At 46.3% G+C, this 21401-nt stretch overlaps 2 protein-coding genes across 3 annotated transcripts in view; one reads left to right on the plus strand and one right to left on the minus strand.

Annotated features, from left to right (window-relative positions):
• Positions 1 to 1431: 1431 nt before the first annotated feature.
• Positions 1432 to 2935, minus strand: C11H4orf48 (chromosome 11 C4orf48 homolog). Of its 2 annotated transcripts, none has more exons than XM_052198615.1 (4): positions 2830 to 2935; positions 2476 to 2618; positions 2232 to 2320; positions 1432 to 1543 (listed from the first exon to the last, which is right to left on the minus strand). In XM_052198615.1, exons 1-4 carry the CDS (start codon positions 2901 to 2903, stop codon positions 1478 to 1480), a joined length of 372 nt encoding a protein of 123 aa, XP_052054575.1. In that variant the 5' UTR covers positions 2904 to 2935; the 3' UTR covers positions 1432 to 1477. The 2 variants fall into 2 exon arrangements, with proteins under 2 accessions (XP_052054575.1, XP_052054576.1); XM_052198616.1 differs by having other exon boundaries at positions 2754 to 2844.
• Positions 2936 to 3553: 618 nt separating this feature from the next.
• Nelfa (negative elongation factor complex member A) overlaps positions 3554 to 21401 on the plus strand; it is a 67420-nt gene continuing 49572 nt past the window's right edge. Inside the window, exon 1 of the mRNA XM_052198614.1 lies at positions 3554 to 3574. The gene's annotated coding sequence lies outside the window, so the exon portion shown is untranslated. The remainder of the gene's footprint in view (positions 3575 to 21401) is intronic.

Here is a 21401-nt window from a genome sequence, read left to right on the forward strand (position 1 = left end):
AAGCAAGCCTGACTGAGTCCAAACCCTGGAACCCACAGTGGAAGGAGACAATTATCTCCCCAGTTGTCCTCTGTACACACACATGCGCGCGCGCACACACACACACACACACAATTTCAGAAACACTACAAAGCTCCTGCCAGGCTACCTCCTTGCTCTGTCAGCTCCAGCTCCCCGTAGCCCCAACTCCTGCACAATGGGCTACCGACCTCCAGATACCTTCATCCTGGCCTTTCTGGCCAATTCTACCTCATTCCATAGACATGCCTGGAAGGAAGACTCCACACCATACTTTCTTGGCTATTTGTACCAAGGGCTAATCTGACAGCATCCATAAAATACAGGACAGTTAAATCTTGAATTTAGGGTGAACATTACCTTTAGTGTAAGTACATCTCATAAACACTGTATAAAGGGTGCTGAAAAGTGCTGTTTCTGTATTTGACTTGCTAGGTGTGGCAATCTACACCCAGAACGAGGATACATTCCTGGTCTCTCCTGCAATGAGGGATGGTCAGCACTAAAATCAACCAATGGGGTCCACCTCCATTGCTCAGGGAGAACCCAGAACAGAAGCCTGACTGGTGCAGCACGCCTGGACAGCGCCCACTCGCTCGGGCTAAAGAGCCACCAAAGGTCTCAGCGCTCCTCCAGCAACGACACCCCCACCCTACCCCACCCCCCATGATTTAGCTCTTCGTGGGACATGGGGGTAATCAAGGTACCATGCCCAGATAGGCCAGGGTTGTGTCTAGGGCACGGCAGTTACTAAGACCTCAGCCCTGGTGTGCTCCTGGCAGAGTTTCCAATAGTATGTGCACACCCCCTATCTTGATTTAAAAGGGGGGGGGGGTGACTTTAACTTCACTTGCACAAACTTTCCGATAAAAGGAGAGAGCTAGCCTCACTTTGAGCTTTGCCTGCTAGGCATCTAACACACATGTGCAAATATAAGAGGGACCACAAACTCCCATGGTACCCAGGGGCCAAGCTTGGTGCAGCAGAAAGAACCATCCCCCTCCCTCTCCCTCCTGGAAGGCATGTTTACCCACGGCCTGCTGCTCGCTGCTGCCCCCCTCAGGCAGAAGTCCTAGGTTACAGCTCCAGAGCGAGGCTTCCACAGAGCTATGCCCACTCCAGCACAGAGAGGCTTTAGGGAACTAACTCAGTGGGGACAGGCCGGTATCAAGACGCCCTGGCCTCCAAAAAGAGCATGCTGGCTGAGACAGGTCTGAGATGGCCAATTCACTTCACTGTCAGCGCCAAGTGTTCACATGGACAGGCAGGCGCACCTCAGCTGGGTGCTTCTATGGGCCAGTGCAAACAGCTTCCTACCACCTGTAACAGAGAAACCAAGACCTAGAGAGGGCCCTAGCAGGGCAACATGGGAGGGGGGCGTTGGTGGCCAGAGTGAAACACAGGACACAGGCATGCTAGCAGGCATTTATTGACAGGGAACATCACTGGCCAAAGATCTTCAGCGTCCAGCTGGCCAGCAGGCACACAGAGCCCGGCGCTCAGCCTGCAGCAGGAGGGTCTCCGTCTGCAAAGGAACCAGAAGCAGCATAAGGATGGCCTGCCAGGCTCTCCTCAGCTGTACATCTCTCTACCCTTCGGTGCCCTGTCACCTCCATTCCCTCCAGAGCAGCTCCCACTGCTGGGGCCGCTCCTCACACTCATCCCTACGCCAGTGTAGCCACTCCAGCCATCCTTTAACCACATCGAGAGCACCTCCACCGTGGACTCTCACCCCTCGGTCCATAAAGGACTAGATGCTTGCTCACTGAGAAGTGGGGAGAGACCCCACTGTGGGGAGTAGCCTTCGGACTGTCCGGATGGGATCTTTCCTTCCTCCTGCTTCCAGCAATTCTTGGCACAAGGTCAGCTCCCTCGGCTATGCCCCAGGTACTGAGAGATCCAACTTCACCCAACCTTTGAGGACAAACTCCAGGACAAACACCCAGATCTCTGGTCCAACTTAGCTTTCCAATTCCCACACACCATAATCTTTGTGCCCCACCTCAGTTTCTTCTTACTCCGGTCTCATCTCACGGGAGATCTGGTTTAGGGATACACATCCCTGGAGTACACAAGTCTCAGGACATAGTGTCCTGAGATCTTGGTGCTGGGCATAGGGGCGTTTTCAGGTGAGACCTAGGCCCAGATTCCTATGGTTATATCTTGGGGTGCCTACAGGCCAAACCCAGACTTCCCTGACCTTGTGTACTCACCCGCGCGTCCAGGCTGTAGGCGGTTTTCCGTAGGTCCTGAAGGGCGCGCTGCATGAATTCAAATGCGTGGCAATCCACGCACGGGCGGCCTGGGGGGACGCGAATCAGCGTCACGTGAGGATGGACAGACAGAGCCTCTGCCAGGGCGTTCCGGTCCCTGTCGCCCGCCCTCCAGTTCCCACCCAAGAAGTGACCTCGCAGGAAACAAAGACGTCTCCCGCACGCCCCCTCCGCGGGCACCTACTCTGCGCGGGGACAGCGCTCCCGGTGGCGGGCTCGGCGCGGGCGCCCAGCAGCGCCAGGCTCAGTAGTAGAAGCAGCAGCAAAGTCAGTGGCGACAGCAAGGACCTGGGCGCGGGGGCCATGGCAGAGGGAGCCCGGGCCGCCCTGCAGAGAGTAGCGGTCAATGGCGCCGCGCACCAGGCTGAACCCTGAACCGGTCCACTGGTGATGCCCGGTCCACTGGTGATGCCCGGGCCACGCCCACCCACAACCCGCCACCCACAGCCCAGCCCTACTCACGTGTCCCGCGAGCTCAGGTACGCTTAGCCCAGTCCCCACCCTGCCCTGGGCCCCGCGGACACCACCCAACCCTTACCGCGGTTCACGGAACCGCGAACAAGCAGCGCGGGCGACTCGGGAAGACGGACCGCGACCCGCACGCGCGCGCATGCGCCAAAGCCGATCCCACCCGCCCCCCCCCCCTGACGTCGTCGTCATAGTAACACCGCGGCTGCGTGCGCCTGGCTCTAGCTGCTTCCCTTCTGCCGGAGGCTCCGTGGAGCAACTGCGTAGGGTTGCAGCGCAGGACACGGAGATCAGCTCGGGGTACCGGCCGCGACCTTGTCACTCTGGCCAAGCGTTCAGTCCTCGGCCAGCACCTGCCCAGGCCCCGCATGCTCCACCAGATCCTCCCTGCGGCCTGGGTGCTAGTTCACCGAGACCAAACAGTTGCAGACCGCTGCTGATTTCGACCTCGGGTCCCTCCAGGGCGCATCCCGAGCTGGCAGAAACCGCTCGCCCACGCTGAGGGAGTGTGCAGTCCTGAGTGTCCTGACTAGAGCCTAAGAACCTCGAGATGGGTGCGGGGTGTGGGGATGGGGGTCAGAAGAGGGCCTGGAGCTCTGCGCCTCACTGATGTGTCACTGTAGTGCCCTGCCCTGCCACAGCCCATCCACATCCACGCGCCAGAGGAACTCGCCTTTCCTTGGAAAGCAAGGCTCTGGAAGTGGGGGGGGGGGGTCCCCTCCCATCTCTTCCGCAGTTTACATATATATTCTCCCTTCCAATCTGTTTCATTCCAGGATCTAGACTATGGCCATGAGCCACGCTGAGAGATCCAGGTGAGTCACCACCTAGTTGATTCTACCCACCACACACACAGTCTTCAGAAAGACCGGTGAGATTTTTATTCAAATCACGCAAAAGTAGCCCCAAAGGTCACCGGTGACAGGAAGGAACTGTGCTCATAAAGGAAAGACTGATTTATTCTAAACCACGTTGAGTGCCCAGGCCAGACAAATTGATGTATCTCCCAGGTAGGATCTCTTCCATAAGTTGCAAAATGTGAGCTCTGATTTTATGGTTGGGGGACACTTGGTGATATATCCTGGGAAATATATTGGTCACCAGGACACCAAGTCAGACAGACAAATTAGGGTAAATATTAAAGGGCATAAGCAAGACCGAGTTCATTTTGACTCTCAGTCTCTACCGTCACCAGTCACCACCGACCGGGTTCATGAAGGCTGCACTTCAGTCACCTAGGGCAATTAGCTGAGGCAGTGTCTTCAGAGAACTTCAGTTCACTCAAACCTGTCTGCTCCTCCCCTTTCTGGCTCCCACTCTCCTCTATCCTCACCCAGCCTGCCGCCCTCTCCTTCTTCATCTGTCTTCTTGCCTTTACCCTCAGGATTTTGACCCTGGCTGGGTCTCTGTCTCTGTCTCTCTCTCTCTGTCTCTCTCTGTTTCTCTCTGTCTCTGTCTTTGTCTCTCCCTCTCTCTCAGTCTTTTTCTCTGTCTCTGTCTCTCCCTCTCTCTCAGTCTTTCTCTCTGTTTCTGTGTCTCTGTCTCTCTGTCTCTCTGTCTCTCTGTCTCTCTCTCTCTCCCTCCTTCCCTCCCTCCCTCCCCCAATCTGGCCCAACCTTCTCCAGAGGCCACAGTGATCAATCAGAGCAGAACAGAGCCACGGTTCCCCCACCCCCCATAGCTTGCACATCTGGACTTGCAGAACAGTGACTTCCCCCAAGATGGTGCTAAGCAGCCTTGTTCTCCTCTGGGAGGCAGCTCCTGGGGCTGGAGGTGGGTCTGAGTTCCTCTAAGGACAGCCGGACCCTCAAGACTAGTCAATATAAGGTGAGTTGGGATACACTTAGATCTAACTTAGATTTAATTGAGACATAAGTGCTGTTGAGTTATTGATATTTATGTGGGAGTTGGGAGCTTTGGAGGCTATATTGTTAATCTGTATCTTAGGTTAAAAGACTAAGTTTTTAAAAAGCATTTTTCTTGCTGTTGCTATTGCTCAGTGGTAGAACACTTATCTACTGTGTGTGTGAGCCCTGGGTTCAATACTCCTATACCAGGAGGGATGGAGGAATGGAGGGAGAAAAGAAAGGAAAAATGGAAGGAAGGAAGAAACAAATAAACCGGGGGAAAGGACATACATCTTGTTTTACTTGCCCTAATGACATGTGCTCCAGACTCCAAACTCAGGAGACAAAGGCGGGAAGGTCAGCTCCACATGTACAGTTCTAGAACAGCCTGAGCTATGGTGAGACCCTGCCATATCTCTCCTAAAAAAGTTTTGGTACACTTACTTTTTTATCTAAAGGAATTTTCTTTTGCAGGGTTATTAATGGTTTGTGAGCTGCATGTAAGGAGGGCTGATAAGATGAAAACCTAAGCTATCTGTAAAAAAAGAGGCAAGCATGGGAGCTGGAGACATGGCTCAGTGCTCAAGAGCCCTGACTGCTCTTTCAAAGGATCAGGCTTCAATTCCCAGCATCCACATAGCAGCTCACAACTCCCTGTATTCCAGTTCCAGGGGACTTGACATCCTCACCGTCACACAGACACTCAGGTGACAGAGGGAGGCAGATCTCTTGAGTTCCAGGCTAGCCTCGTCTACAAAGTGAGTTCCAGAGAAGACAGGGCTACACAGAGAAACCCTGTCTCAAAAAAAAAACCCCACCACCATCACCACACACACACACACACACACACACACACACTGAGAGAGAGAAAGGCCAACATGATGGACAGCAGGTAAGAATACTTGCTGACAACCTGGGTTCCATCCTGGGAGCCACATAGAGGAAGGAAAGACCTGAGTCCTACAACCTGCCCCCACCATAAATAAGTATATGTAAATTTTAGTAGATCAGAGGAAGTCTTACTGTACCAAGTTCACATGGAGGTTGAGATGCACTCTGAATTGAAACATGTTAATCTTGTGTGTGGAATTTTTTCAGAAAAGAGTAAACTCAAACGGAAAGTAGTCTTATCAGATGGATCAATATTCTTGACTGTCAACCAACAGGAGACACACCATGCTGTGATGATAGCCTCCCTTGAATACCCCACTGCCTTGCAGGCTCTGAGCTAGCCCCTGTCCAGGGCCCTTGGGCATCCCACTTACCTCAGAGCCCACCCTAACATTGTCCAACCAGGTGGGCCAATCTCCTATGTAACTAGTTACACTCAGACAACTTAGGGCCAGCAAGATAGGTCAGCAGTGAAAACTGCTTCCCATGTGTGGTGGTCTAAATGACAATGGCTCCACAGGCTCAGACATTTGGATGCTTGGTCATCAGAGAGTAGCACTGTTTGAGAGGAATTAGGAGGTGTGGCCTTGTTAGAGAAAGTGTGTCACGCTTTGGGGTTTCAAGAGCCAAAGCCAGGGCCAGTGTCTCTCTTTTTGCTGCCTGCTGATCTGGACGTAGAACTCTAAGCTACCTCACCAGTGCCATGTCTGTCTGAGTGTTGTCATGATGACAGAAGACTAAACTTGGAAAACTGTAAGCAAGCCCTAATTCAGTGTTTATTCTTGTAAGACTTTTCATGGTCGTGATGTCTCTTCACAGCCATAGAACACTGACTAAGACATCACAAAAGCCTTACTACCTGAGTTCAATCTCTAGAACCCATGGTGGAAGGGGAGAACTAACTCCCAGAAGCTACACTCTGGCCTTTGCACATGCTCCTAAGCTTGCACACACACATCATACGCCCTACACCACAATAAAACTCTTTAAAAAATGAAGGGAAAATACACCATGACTCTCTCACTAGACATCCCAGAGTCTTCAGTTCCATAGCGACAGAAGTGGCCCCTTGGTGAGTGCCAAGGGTCATGTAGAGGGAAAGTTTCTGTGTCTGGGAAGATAACAGTTCTGGAGATAGATCTGAATACATTTGCACAGTAATGTGTATGTACTTAAAGCCACAGAATCAGACACCAGAAAAGACAAATATTCTGCCTCACAAGTGTTGGGATCAATAGCATGTACCAACACTGCCTGGCTCGTTTTATCATATATTTAAATTTTCTGTGTTGTGGAGACTAGACCATCATGCTTGGTGGCAGGCAGACAATGGCAAGGCGATTCTGTTTCAGCTGAGGGAAGCAGGATAGCCAAGAGCCCTGGAGAGCAGACAGCCCAGAGCCCCCCAGACGATTTCACATCCCTGCTATAGTGTGTGACAGAATCTCAGTCCTTGGAAAAGCTGAGTCGTATTCCACAGTGAACAGGCGATGCCTTGTGCCTTAGTTGCTGTTCTATTGCTGTGAAGATACCTAACCAAGGCAACACTTGAAAGGAAAACATTCACTTGGGGCTTGCTTGAGGGTTAGTTCGTTATCTTCAAGGCAGGAGCATGGTGGCAGGAAGCAGGCAGGCATGGTGCTAGCGCAGCAGCTGAGAGCTTTACATCCTGATGCCCAGGCAGCAGGCAAAAGAAAGAGAGACCCTGGGCCTCGTGTGGGCCTTTGAAACCTCAAGAATCATCCACAGGGATATACTTCCTCCAGCAAGGACACACCTCGTATCCTTCCATACAGTTTCGGTTTAGACGAAGCATGCAGATGCATGAGCCTCTGGGGGCCATTTTTCATTCAGACCTCGCCGACCCATCCATTGTCTGATACCTGGGTTGCTTCCACCTCTCACTGTTGTGAATTGCTACTACGACAGAAGAACTTTTCAAATCACTGTCAGCTCCCCATCTCTGTCCACATTCTCCATGCAGTGGGATGGGGGAGGGATGTGGCTCTGCAGGTGTCAGGCAGGGAAGTGAGACAGGAAGAGATGAGAAGGAAAACTCAGTTCAACCTGGATCAAACCTTCTAGAGGGTCTTAGATACTGTTCCATTGCTCTGAAGGAGACATGACCAAGGCAACCCATGCTAGGGGGTTTATTGCCAGTATATTTAAGAAATAATTTCTTAATTATATATAATTATAATTTGGGATTAAGTTTCCTGTTGTAATACAACCCTCAATACACAAGGAACCATAATTATATTGAAAGTCACCTTGGGGTAAATGTCATTTCTTCTGAGAAGATGGGTTCTAGAGATAGGATACCTGTTCTAGCTTAAGGACCTATGGAAAGATCTGGCCTTGTCTTGGTCATACTGATGGTGCTGAGGTCATTTGGGCTATTAGCCACCTCTGGTCCTGGTTGTGGGAACTTAATATGGCCTGAACCAACAGATAACACAGTTCACCGCCCAACTATTAGTTACCACTAATTCTTTGCTTTCTGGGTGAAAGAGCATATTTTTACATCTTTTCCTGTGTGCTTGACCTTCCTGGTTTCTCTGGAAATCTGTGGGCATCAGACATTTATGCTATACCCCAACATGTCTGCAGGTCCCATCCTATTTCTACAAGTAACCATCTTGGACATAGCTTCAAAGCTTCAAGGTCAACACCTCATCAACATCTTTTCCCATGCCTCCCCCTGCCCACTGTATGCAGCTAAGGTCACCATCTACCTGACATCCCCCATACCCTCTGCCCACCCTACACTACCATGTGGCCTCATTGGGACACTAATCCTACCAGGTCACATCCTCTTCAGGTTCCTTAACTACTTCTTTCCTTAGAAGCCTTGCTTCTGCTACTATAACAAAACCTGAAGTTGGGTGCTTTATGAAGAAAAGAGGTTTGTTTGGCTCACACTTTTGAAGGCTGAAAAGCATGGCACTAGGTCCTGGTGAGTCTCTCTGGTGTTTGACAACTCAGCAGAGAAGCCAAGAAGAGAACCCACTGTATCCAGAAGGATCAATCACAAGCTATAGTCTCGCTTAGAGCAACAGCTCCCAGGAAGTCTCATGGTATAGACCAGGATTTGTCCCTTCTTAGCAGAGAAATCACACATCTAACCACCTTGCCCTAAATTCTAAAAGTTCTACTAATAGCAGGGGCCATCTCTCAGGTGGGTTCACCAGTCCCAAAGAATGGGGCCAGAGAAATCACCATGCAGACAGGGAGACAGAGGAGAGGGGTTAGAAAGAGAAAGTATACATACAGAGAAATGCAGGGAGGGAGGGAGAGAGAGAGAGAGAGAGAGAGAGAGAGAGAGAGAGAGAGAGAGAGAGAGAGAGAGAGCACAAAATTTCTATATTATGAAGAGAGAATCTTTTGTGTACTGCATGGAAGCATCACCTGTCAATAAAAGAGCTGGGCAGCCAATTAGCTGGCAGAAGAGATAGGGCAGGACTTCTGATCCCTGTGTAGGGGTCCAAAAGGAGACCAAAGCATAGAGGACCACAAGGAGAAGAAGGTTTGGGGAGACCAGGAGGATTCACTGTGAGAGAGCAGACATGGGGACACATGGACATGAGCAGACCAGAGCAAGACTCAGATGCAGGCACTGGAGCATTGGCTGGGCAGTAGCAGCCTAGTTGGGTCATAATAGATCAGAATCTGCCCAGCTATAAGGGACTGCAGCTCCTTAATTAGCCAATCAGAGGTAATGGAAAGCAGTTTTCATATAACACTGAGAACAGAGCTGCTTGACCACACCATGATGCAGATTGCAACCAGATGTCTGGACATAGAAATCAGCATCTGAATGCCCAGTGTACAAAACCATCCAGCATCAGGATTATGTAGGAAAGAGCCTCTTAGGGAAAGTTCTGGGCACAGGGTAGGCTGTGCCAGCCATACCTTGTAACAGGTAGGGACTGAAGGATGCTGGGAGAACCTGGAGGTCAGGTCCATTTCGATATGTAAAATAGTCACCTCAGCCACTTGTTCTGGGTCTGAAATCAGCAGCTACCACCTCCAGGACCTCAGTCAGAGACTGGATCTACATACAGTACATGGACTGCTGGAGGGTCCACACCACAGTAGGCATATGTGGGCAAAGAATGGGGACCCTTCAAATACAGCTGCATTGAGGGCCAGAGCTGCAGTACAGGAGTTTGGAGTCCATAAACATTAGTCTATAGCATTCCTGCCCTCTCTCTTTCAACTTCCCTCATCTTGTTTTGTTTTTCTTTTGTTTATTTTTTGTTTGTAGACAGGATCTCACTATGTGGTATCCTAGCTAGCCTGCCTTTGCCTTTCCAAGTGCTGGAAAAAAGCCTGTGCCACCATACTCAGATTCCTCTCAGATTTTATGAGATAAGCTGGCAGTTGTATTTAGTAACTCCCAAGGCCTTGGGGTTGAGGGGGGGTGATATGGAAATTTCTGGTTTCTTTGAAAACTCAGTTATGTCATAATGATGTTTTTCTGGGGCAGGCAGGTGAAAGGATGTTTTGCTGAAGCAGACACAGATAAGGGGATGTTTGCTGAAGCAGACACATGAAAGGACACATGAAGTTAGAAAGAATATAAATATGACCCCCCCCCCAGTGGGAGGAGGCTCTGGCGTTGCTTCATTGTGCTCTGCCTCACTCACTAGTCTTTGCTGATGATGCTTTTGTATTGGTTCGCCTTTCATTGTGTTCCTGATCTTCACTTGACCTGACTTCATAGAGAGTAACTCACCAAAGAAGTTCTCATGATATTCTAGTGGCTTTTTGCTACTTCCACAAACTTGGGCCAATTAGTGGAGCCTCAAGATTTCCTCTGGGTCAAACTGCTGTTGCTGATTCATGAGTGGTGATTGCCGAGTAACTGGACTACTAACAATGAAGATTAGAATGGCCCCAAACAACTATATCTAAACAGGTCCACATGCCACTTCTGTACCTTTAAACACTTTAACCTCTTTTGTAGCCCACTGTCCACCAGAGATAGTGGAAAAGAAAGGATAAAGGGAAGTGGACCTGTTTAGAAAGGTTCTCTGGAGCAACTCCCATCTGTGTTGTTTGGAAGTCGGCTTCAGTGCACAGGTCAGCAGCGGCTCCTTCCACTCGCAAACACTTCACAGACACACCAGCAGTCCAGTTCAGTAGAGTCAGGACAGCAAACACACATCAGCGGCGGTGGCACTACCCAGCAGACAGCCAGGCCTCAGTCAGCAGGAGGCAGCAGCAGGAACCTCAGGAGAAGTTCTCAGCTGTGCCTCTCTCAGGGAAGCGAAGATCAGTGAAGACTCAAGACCCACAAGCATTACACAGCTAGCTGTACCAGCAAGTCAAGCTCTGTCTCCGTCATCCCGTGGAGTCCTATTTATACCCTCCACACATGTCCTCCACGTGTCTGCCTTAGCCTTCCACACCTGGGTCCACTTTAATGAAACGTTCCTTCACATGTTTGCCCCAGCTAAACACCATCCAGCGGACTTTCAAAAGAGCCTTTAAGTTTCCACCTCACCCTTTGCCCCATGAACTTTTCTTTCCCTCTGCCTCAGGTGGGCAGTAGGCTAGAAGGGAGGTTGGAACACTGAAGAACCCTTATTAAAGCAGATTTTGAAAAATCTAAGCCAACATGTTGGATTGATGACAGAGATAGTTTGGCCCTCAGGATGTTTGCCAGTATCTAGGGCATTCAGGACTGTTATGGGGTCTCTGGGGGACTAGGTTTGGGGCCATCTGCTTAGAGAGACTGCCCCATTGTATGATATCCTGGGGGGTAGGGAGATGAGGGTGTAGTGTCAGAGGTTTGCCATTCTACACTCATTCAGAAACCTGCCCTTTCGGACTATCGCCTGTGCCTGCCTGGCTGCCGGATGGGACGAGTGAGTCTGTGAAGCATGCACCTATGGGACCCCAGGGATCCCTGGAGACAGGTCCTTCCTGAGACACCTGGCAGCCTCCCACACTCACTGAGGCTTCCACCTCTTTAGGCTGGGAAAGAATAAGACCACTACCACAATTTTGAATCAAATTTGAATGAAGCAAGCTGGATTTTATTGGGGTACACTGAAGAACTGGGTAGCAACTGCCTCCTAAGTTGGGCAAAAGAGAACAGCCCTAAAACCATTTCTTGGGTTCGTTTTAAGGAATAAAATCACAAGTAGTTGTAAAGTAGGTTTACAAAAGAGAGACTATGGAGTAAAGGAAATACAGACAAATCTCAAGATAAAAACAAAAACAACCGAACCATGTCACCACATAATCAAAGAGAGTCACAGAGGGTCAAGGTATTCTCAAAAACAAGCCAGGGCCATGGGTTCAGGCAGGTCAGGCTCCAGGAAACAGATTTAAAAACAGAAACTCAGTTCTCTTAGTAAATGGAATTTTTTTTAAACAATACAACATAATAGTTCCTGCCTTCAAAATGGAATCAAGCAGGTTCCTCAGCTTATACCTACTATCAGGAAAAAGTGAAGTGGGGGACATATTCGTGATGGGCCTGGACCAGTAACTCTCCAACCATCAGCTAAAGTGGGTCCTCATGATCTTGCAGGCATCAGGGTCAACCAAGGCCCTGCGTCCAGAAGGTAAGTGTCCTGGGCAATGAGTAATGTGCAGAGAAATCAGACACACAAGGAATAGGGCCTCTCACGGAGGCAAGGCCACAGCAAACCAAGAGTGAGCTGGTTTTTAAGTGACTGTGCCAAGTGGTTTGTAAAAGAGAAAGTTGAAAATATCAAGAAATGCTGGAAAGTAGACTAGACAACGTGGCAAAGGGCTCTGTGTAGTGGTGCACACTCCCAGCACCAGGAGGCTGAAGAATAACAATTCCGGCCCCATCAAAGCTGTCACAGAGCCTGTCTTACACAAGCAAAGGAACATGACCCAGTTTGAAACATAATCAAAAAGGAATTCCAGAGCAGCAGAAGAACAGTCCCAAAGTACAGCAGATAGGCAGTTATGGGAAAACAGAGACAGTCTCTGATTAATATTGTAGACAAATAGAAGATAGTGATAGACCACAATCCCATGCCAATGTAGCTGAGAAGACTGTGGGTCTCCTGTGATGGGTTAGGTCTCAAACCCAGGACAAATGGTTGAGGTGCCTATTTAACATGCGAAGCAATGGGAACCTCTGGGTTCTCCCAGCATCCCTCATTCCCTACCAGTTACAGGGTGTGGCTGGCATATCTACCCCATGATACTGGTATTCTGGGTTACTCAGGATGACTGCTCAAGAAAGAAACACTGAAGGATGAGTTTAGGCTTCATAGTAGCAGAGGAATCAGTATCTCAAGGACTAAACACCTAGGAGCTTTGTAGAGTCTCTTTATTGTTACGTGAAAGGCACTTTAAGCAAGTCAATTTCTGCATACAAAACCCTCTTATCTGATCTAGGGGTTGTCCAAAGGGACCACTACTTAAGCAACTCTCAGCTGTAGGAGACTCGTGGTTTATCAGGTATGTCTTGAGACTGAGTTGTGCAAAGACCTTGTGAATCCTTTGGAAGAGAAACTGTCAAATAACCATCACTATTTACAAAAGGCTTCCTCAAAGCCTGGGTGCCATCCCTCTGGAATTTGTGCGATGCAGGGGTTTTGTTTTTTTTTTTTAAGTGGCAGTTTTTCTTTATCCCTGGATAGCTCCCAAATGAATGAGACAGACCTCAATATTCTCTAAAATGTTGGAGCATCATCTTCAGCCTCTGTCCCAGAATATCTGACAGACCTTTTGTGAAGCAGTAATTATGAAGGACCTGTTTACCCTGTGTTGGTAGAGTCCAGCAGTTGGCTTCCCTGCCTCTGCCTGTCCTTTCTGGAGAGCATACTGTCTGCAGACGAACTTAGGGCATTTCCGTTGCCTAGTGATTAGCTTAACAGAAATGAAGCCATGTCCAAATGGAGGTCCTTTGATGCTCATCATTTTCTTCCAAGTCTGAAGTGGGAATTCCTGGTTTTTAGCAGACACATGAAAGGATGTGTGATGTTTAGAAAGAATATAAATATGACCCCACAGACAGACCAAACTAGGGCATTGGTTTGTCTTGCTCCACCTCGCTAGTCTTCGCTGACGACACACATGGGTTGGTTCACCTTGCATTGCATTGCTGAGCTTCACTTGTGGTGACTTCATAGAGAAAAACTCACCAAAGAACTTCTCATGAGGTTCCTGCAGCTTCTTGCCTCTTCATCAGACTCAGGCCAAGGCCAATTGGCGAACCTCGTGGTTTCTTGTGGTTTAATCTGCCCTTGCTGATTCATGTGTGGTGTTTGCTGAGTGGACTGGACTGCAGCTGCTGATTCCTGTTTGGTGTTTGCTAGTGGACTGGCACTAATAATGAAAAGATTGGAATGGCCCCAAAGAACTATTTCTAAACAGGTACCCTCCCCTGAATCCTAATAACCTTTCTTTTCCATTACCTCTGGTGGGTGGTGGGCTACAGGGGAGGTTGAACCTTTATTAAAGTAGGTTGAAAAAATATATGCCTATACAAGTTGAATGAGGTGCTGCCAGGAGCTGACATGTCTCAATATCCAAAAGCTTTAAATTAATAAAAATATCTTTTAATGCCATATTCTGAAATGGAAACACAGGGTTCTTTGGAAAGACGGTTGGATAGTGTTTTGCTGAGGCAAACAAGTGAGGAAGTGTTTTTCTGAAGTGGACACAGGTGAAAGACTAAGACAGACTCATGAAGGAATGTTTGGCTGAAGCAGACACAGGAGAGAGGAAGTTCTGATAAAGCAAGCATGTGAAAGGACATGTGATGAAGGATTCTTCACTAAGGACACACATGTATTGGTCCACCTTACACTGTATAGTTGAGATGCATTTTTCAGGACTCCATAGAGAGAAATGCACCTGAGAACTTCTGGTGGCATGCTGTGGTTTCTTGATGCTTCTGCAGATTCAGGCTGATTGACAGGGTGATGTCAGCTGAGGGAAGACAGGTGCTGAGGCAAGGCCGTGGAGGGCATGTTATGTCTGGGGTGTGACTAGGACTCCACAGGCAGTGAGAGGCTGAGCTTGGCTGGAGCTATCTGTGCAACACTTGTGGGTCTCCAGTCTTCTCGGCTCTTCACTTACCTGAGAGAGGCACAGCTGAGAACTTCTGCCACCCCTCTGGGTCCCTCCTGCTGACTTGTGCCAAGGCTGAGGCCTGGCTGTCTCTGCTAGATAGTGCCACCACCGCTGACTTGTGTTTGCTATCCCAACTATACCAAACTGAACTACTGATGTATCCGTGAAGTGTTTGCGAGTTTATGGAGCTGTTGCTTCTGACCTGAACTGCCGATTTCCAGACAACACAGATGGGAGTTGCTCTAAAGAACCTTTCTAAACTTCACCCCCACCCCCTGCCTCATACCTCTGGTGGGTAGTGGTCTAAAAGTTAGGTTAAAGTGTTTAAGAACTATCATTAAAAATAGGTATTTGAAAAAATTAAAGTTACAATGTTCTGTGAGTCTCTGAGGTTTTTTTGAAGACCATCTATTTATAGCATATCTGAACAAACAAACATTATCTTCTTCTGGTTATTTATGATGTGTTGTAATTACCAAGGATGTGTATTTTTGTGGTTGTACTGATTGGTTTTGTGGGTCAACTTGACACAAGCTGGAGTTATCACAGAAAGGAACTTCAGCTGAGGAAGCGCCTCCATGAGATCCAGCTGTAAGGCATTTTCTCATTTAGTGATCAAGGCGGGAGGGCCCATTGTGGGTGGTGCCATCCCTGGACTGGTAGTCTTGGGTTCTATAAGAGAACAAGCCAGGGGAAGCAAGCCAGTAAGAAACATCCCTCCATGGCCTCTGCATCAGCTCCTGCTTCCTGCCCTGTGTGAGTTCCAGTCCTGAGTTCCTTTGCTGATGAACAGCAATGTGAATGTGTGAGCTCCTCCCCAACTTGCTTCTTGGTCCATGATGATTGTGTAGGAGTAGAAACCCTAAGACAGTGGTAATCCAGGCTAGTATAATAGACCAGGATTCTTGTCCAGGTAGGCTGACTTTCCCCACTGGGCCTTTTCAGGCTGTAAGCTTGGGTTCTAATTGCTGCAAGTTGGGCCCCATTTGTTGAAGTTAGGTTTGGTTCGTCCTCCCAGCTCCATCCTCCCAGAGATAAGAATCAGACTTAAAATATATTTATAAATACCTTGGCTATATAGCTAGGCGCTTCTCTGGCCAGAATCCTAACTTAAGATAACCCATTTATTCTGGTCTACATCCTGCCGCATGGCTCATTACCTGTGCGTAGGTACCATGCGTCTGTTTTGTTACATCTTCCTGGGTGAATCTCTTGCTCTGGCTCTATTCCAGAATTTATTCTGCCTCCTGGATGTCCCACCTTCTAAAACCTGGATGTCACCTCAGGTTTTAAATTAATTAAATTAGTTAATTTAATTAATTTAATTAGACTTAATTTAGTTAAATTTTAATTAATTTTATTTAATATTTTTAATGGTGATGCAGTCACACAATACACAATATATTCTCTCTACACCCAAAAAGGTTTTGGCTATTGGTCAGTCTTTAAAAAGCTAGCTGTAGCATTTGTTGTCCTGTCTATTCATGCTGAGAAAATTCAGGTCTTAACTGAAGTCCTGTAATGCTGGACAATCTAGCTACCACTTTAATTGGTCCCACACACAGATTTTTTGAGGAAAATGTGTTGAGTCAGTCCGAGGTAGGGTCAAGCAGTTTGCTGGAATAAATATGTCCCAGTGTATCTCCGGTGCCCAAGGGTGAATCTTGTCAGAGCTGCATTAACTTCACTGGTGTCTGTAATATAAACTTTCACAGGTAACATACACTTCTGCAGTACCATACCATGTATGGAATGTGCAGTGTGCACAATTCAGCTAAAGATGATTCTCTGCTCTCTGTTCAAGCAGGTAAGGCATCTGTCTTTCTCTATAAGTTAGTTATGATTGTATAACCAAACTGTAATTTACATTTCAGTCTATTCCATTTGAAAGGATGGCATGATAAGTCTTGAGTATTCTGTCGCAAACATGATTTATTGGCTATGCAGCACTAAAGCTCTGGCTGGAGACATTTTCATGTCTGAGCCAGTGCCAGGGCGGTTCCCATAGAGGGGATCAGCATATAGTTAACCTGATTTGTTCTTCTTCTCGATTTCTTTCTTTCTGTCTGCAGTCAAGATCTTCACAGTGTCTCCCCCTGTCAAATCTGACTTTTATCAATTTAGAAGGAATCCACAGCTTCCCGCCCCTCCCTGTGGTAACAAATATAAAGCCTCTTCCTGCCTGTAACACATTTCCTTTCCTCCATTTTGAAGTTAGTACAACCTTAACATAAATAGGCTGCTTTAGTTCAGCAGTATTTTCCATAATCCAGTGTCTCTCAGCAGTTGTTGGATTTTGTTCATTAGCATTCACAAAATTTAAAGGTAATAAAGCACGATGTAATCAATCTCTGGGGTTTTTGTTACACTTTTTTGTTTGTTTAGCATCTTCTATAAAGTATGATTAGATCTCTCTACAACGAATGTCCTGTAGGATTATGTGGCAAACCCATAATAAGCTTTGTATTATAATATGCAAAACCTTACTTCTCTTTTCTGTAGACATATGCTAGAACATTGTCAGTCCTAATTTGTACAGGTAGTCCCATAATTGTGTAATTATCAAATCAGCCTTTTCAGAAAGTAAAGCAGTGGCCCATTGAAATCCTGAGTGTGTATCTATGACTTGTTGCCAAGTAACAGAAAAATCTTTCTTCAAACTTTTGCTCTTTTTTTTTTTTTTTTTGGTTTTTGGTTTTTGATTTTTGGAGACAGGGTCTCTCTGTGTAGCCCTGGCTGTCCTGGACCTCACTCTGTAGACCAGGCTGGCTTTGAACTCAGAAATCTGACTCCCAAGTACTGGAACTAAAGGTGTGCACCATCACTGCCCAGCAAACCTTTGCTCTTAATATGGTGGGTTTTTTTCTGAAATTCTGAAGCTCCTAGTACATTTCCTATCAATAGATGATCAACTTCATCATTACCTTTTTGCTAGAAGCCCTGGAAGAGCCATATGGGAGCTGATATGTGCTACAGACAATGGATGAGTTCTATTTCTTATTACTTATTTTGGTTGAATAAACTATAGTTGGAGCTAATACTGAATCATCCCAAACAAGGTCAGCAGTATTTATATGCAAAACAGCTCTTTGTGCATATTGAGAATCAGTAACGATATTAAGACATTCTTGAAATTTTAGTAATAAGACAAGGATGGCATAAAACAGTGATTTTGAACTGAATTATAAGGCTCTGGGCCATCTTATTTATTTTTCTTATTTATGACCTGCCTGTCCTAACTTACTTGCATCAATATAGAATGTAGGAGCTCCAGAACTTGGCTTTCCGTTCACTATACTAGGGAGGGTCCAATTAGTTCTTTTTATAAACTGAAGTCACCTGCTTTGGGGGGCATTTTTTGTTAATCTCCCCTCCAAAATTACTCCAAGCCCTTTCCCAATGTTCATTTTCTGACAATAATGAGGCAATTTACACATTAGCAAAAGGTCCACAACTTCTGATGGATCTATTTGGGCTAATTGACAAAGTCTCATTTTTCCTTTCAGAATCAATTCAGAAACCTTTTTTATGTCTTTAATTTTTTTTTACTAAGTTTGTGTGCTAAAAGTATCCATTCTTAAGATATAAGCATCTCTCTGCGTAAGAATTCCTGTGGGAGAATGAGTAGAAGGAAAAAATAACTAAAATACAAGCAATGATTGGATCCAAACAATCTATATGTGCATCTTGTCATTTCTTTTCTACCAGGGCAAAATCTCCCTCAGCCTTAGCTAATAATTTCCTTGGACTACTTAAGTCCTTATCACCTTGTAAGATTTGAAATAAATTATTTAGCTCTTGAATAGTTAATCCAATTCTTGGTCTTTTTATCCAATTAATGTCTCTCAACAATTTTTGAAAATCATTAATTCTCAATTGGTCTCTTCTGATTTGTATCTTCTGAAGTCTAATCTTTTGTAGACCTATCTCATATCCTGAATAATTAATAGACTCTCCTCTTTGTATTTTTTTCAGGAACGATTTCTAATCCCCTGCAAGGCAAATTCTCTTTGCTTTGACAAACATTTTTTCCCTAGGGTATTTGTATCTGAATCAGCCAGTAAGATGTCATCCACATAAAGGTAAATTATAGATTGAGGAAATTGCTTATGCATTATTTCTAATGGCTACTGGACAAAATATTGGCATAAATTAAAATTTATTTCAAACCTTACAAGATGATAATGATTTAGATAGTCCAAGAAAATTATTGGCTGAGGCTGAGAGTTGGCCCTAGTAGAAAAAAAATGACAATTCAACATTCCTTGTGGCAAAATTCTCCAATGTTATCTCTTTGTTAGACAATTTCTGTTGAAGTAGGTACTGAGAAAGCAAACCTTTCCCTATCACGCTCATGTAAGAATTGTGAAGAACAATCTTTTAACTCAATCACTATAAATGGCTATGCCTTAGGTAACAAGGAAGGCAATGGGAGTCTAGGCTGTAAAGAGCTCATTGTCTGTATGATTTTACTAATTGCTCTTAGATCTGTCAACATCCTCCATTTGCCAGATTTCTTTTTAATGACAAAGACAGGAGAGATTCCAAGGGCTGGTGGAATTGCCTCAAATATCTTTGGATACCCTATATTTATGAACCTATGCCTGTAACTTCCACATGGTCTACATTTCACAGGAAACTTTCTCCATGAATTATTATTATTATTATTATTATAAAATAATTTATCTTTATAAACTGTTTGCCTACAATCCTTTAGGGAATGACCTGATGTTTCTTAGCCACAGCAATGGTGCTCTGTGGTTTTACATCGCCTGTAATTGCTTATCCAACCATAGCTAAATTGTGAGAATTAGAGTCTATATCCTCAGTAGTTTCAGTCCATTCATAAGGAGGCGTGGATCTCACCCTTAATGATCTAATAGGCTTTTTGCATTCAGCATTAGCATTTTCAGAAGCTAAAAATTCAATCTAAATTTCTCTAGCAGTTGGATCAGACACTGCTGTATCCAGAGCTGGAGTTAATCTTTGTAGAAAGTCAGTGAGGCCGACCAGGCAGTCCAGGCGAGGGGAAGGGATGCAATGGCAGGGGACACAGACCTGACTTCCTCATTCTTATTTATAAGCTTTTCTAATGTTCTTCCAAGGTTTGTTTCCATTTTTCATTTTTCTCTTTTCCTTGTCTCTCTAAAACACGTTTCTTTGAAAAAGCACAAGAAGTCATCTTGGCTATCAGGATTAAAATAAGATCACCAATATAATAGTAATCGTAATTGGTAATGTGTCAGTTCCAACTCTGTCACTTATCTCTCTTTTGTTTCTATCCTTAAACCCTTTAAAATTGCCTTATATAGAGTCCAAAAGCTCTGTGTCCTTCTACCTCTCATCTTTATGTGCCTTTTTTCTTTAAATGTATTTAAGTCTCTCTCTAAGGACTTTATTTTTACGAATTTTAAACTGTTTCAGTGATTATATATACCTGGTTTCTTTTCTTTTTTACTGTTTTTAAATTTAATACTTTTCCAGTTTTGAAGTGTGGGGCTTTTCAATCCCATAGTAGCTCCGGGGAAAATCTGCAGGCTCCTCAGGCGGTTCAGCCCCACCCCCTTACCTCAGTAGGCTGCTGGCTCCAGTTCTGGCCTTCGGGTTGCCAGGCACCCAAACTGGGCCATCTAGCTCTCTCTGGTGCACTTTTTGACTTTTCTCTTGAACCATACTAGGCCAGGGAGAGGCCACAGCTTCTGTGCCCTCAGGGCAGCTCTGGCAGCTGAGTCACAGACTTCCTCTCAAAAGAGGCGGAAACTGCTCTGGGAAGTGTTTATTTGCATATTTTACATAGGACTTTCCCAAGTTTAAATTCTATGTCTGACAGCGGACACCATTTGTAACTGAAGGCTTTTCCACCAATGCTCAAGTTCCTGAAATAAAGACTCTGAGATAGAATTGTTTACAAATAATTGCCTAGGCTTGTAACTCACTTATGCAATTTATTCTGTTCTTGGACCAACCCGGACCAAGTCGGGTTGGTTACCTCTCCTCAGTTTGTGCAAGTGTCTCAATCAGCCTTCCAGGCAAATGTCTTCCTACACCAGAATTCCTCTATCTTCCCGAACTCCCACCTCCTATTTCCTGCCTCAACTTATTGGCCAATCAGCATTTATTGACAGGTGATGCTTCCACACCATGAACAATCAGGCCACATAATTCTTCCAATCCCAGGCCACCCACGAAAGCTCTGTCTCCCTACTCCTTCAAGAAACCTTCTATAAACTCCATGTTCTGATCGGGTCTCTGCTACTTCTCGCCAGTCACCCGCCTGTTTTTTTCTTCCCAATAAATCTCTTGTGTGAGGTTTGCTGTGCAGGGTTACTTGTGTCATTCCTTGGCTCCTGATCTCCCAGATACCTTTCCATCTGAGCTGTAACACTGACAGGGAGAAGCCGAGAGCAGAGCAAGAGGAGTTGGGAGAGACTTTAGGGAAAGGGGGAGCAGATGTGGAGGGAAAGCAAGGAGAGGAGACAAAGTGGTGAGTGTCCTTTGGCAAGAATTCAGTCTGGGGTGTCTCTAAGCCAAGCGGACCAGGAGTCTTGTCAGAGTCCAAATTACAAAGGAAAGGCTTCCCTTCCCAGAAGATAATTGTGTGACGCATGTGACCCACCCACGTGACTTTTGTAGTGTTGTAGACTCCAGAAACCCAAGAAGACAGGCAGAAACTCCAAGGCGAACACAAGAAGGCCAGGAGAGATGAGTGGTTAGAGCAGGCAGCCAGACGAAGCAGCTGAATAGGTGGCCTTTAAGAATCCGAGTTGAAAATGGTGGGAGGCAGAAGCCAGCAGAAACAAAAGACCCATACTTTATCTTGGCTTTTCACACC

Source organism: Apodemus sylvaticus, chromosome 11, assembly GCF_947179515.1.
Source record: "Apodemus sylvaticus chromosome 11, mApoSyl1.1, whole genome shotgun sequence".
NCBI classification, from domain to species: domain Eukaryota; kingdom Metazoa; phylum Chordata; class Mammalia; order Rodentia; family Muridae; genus Apodemus; species Apodemus sylvaticus.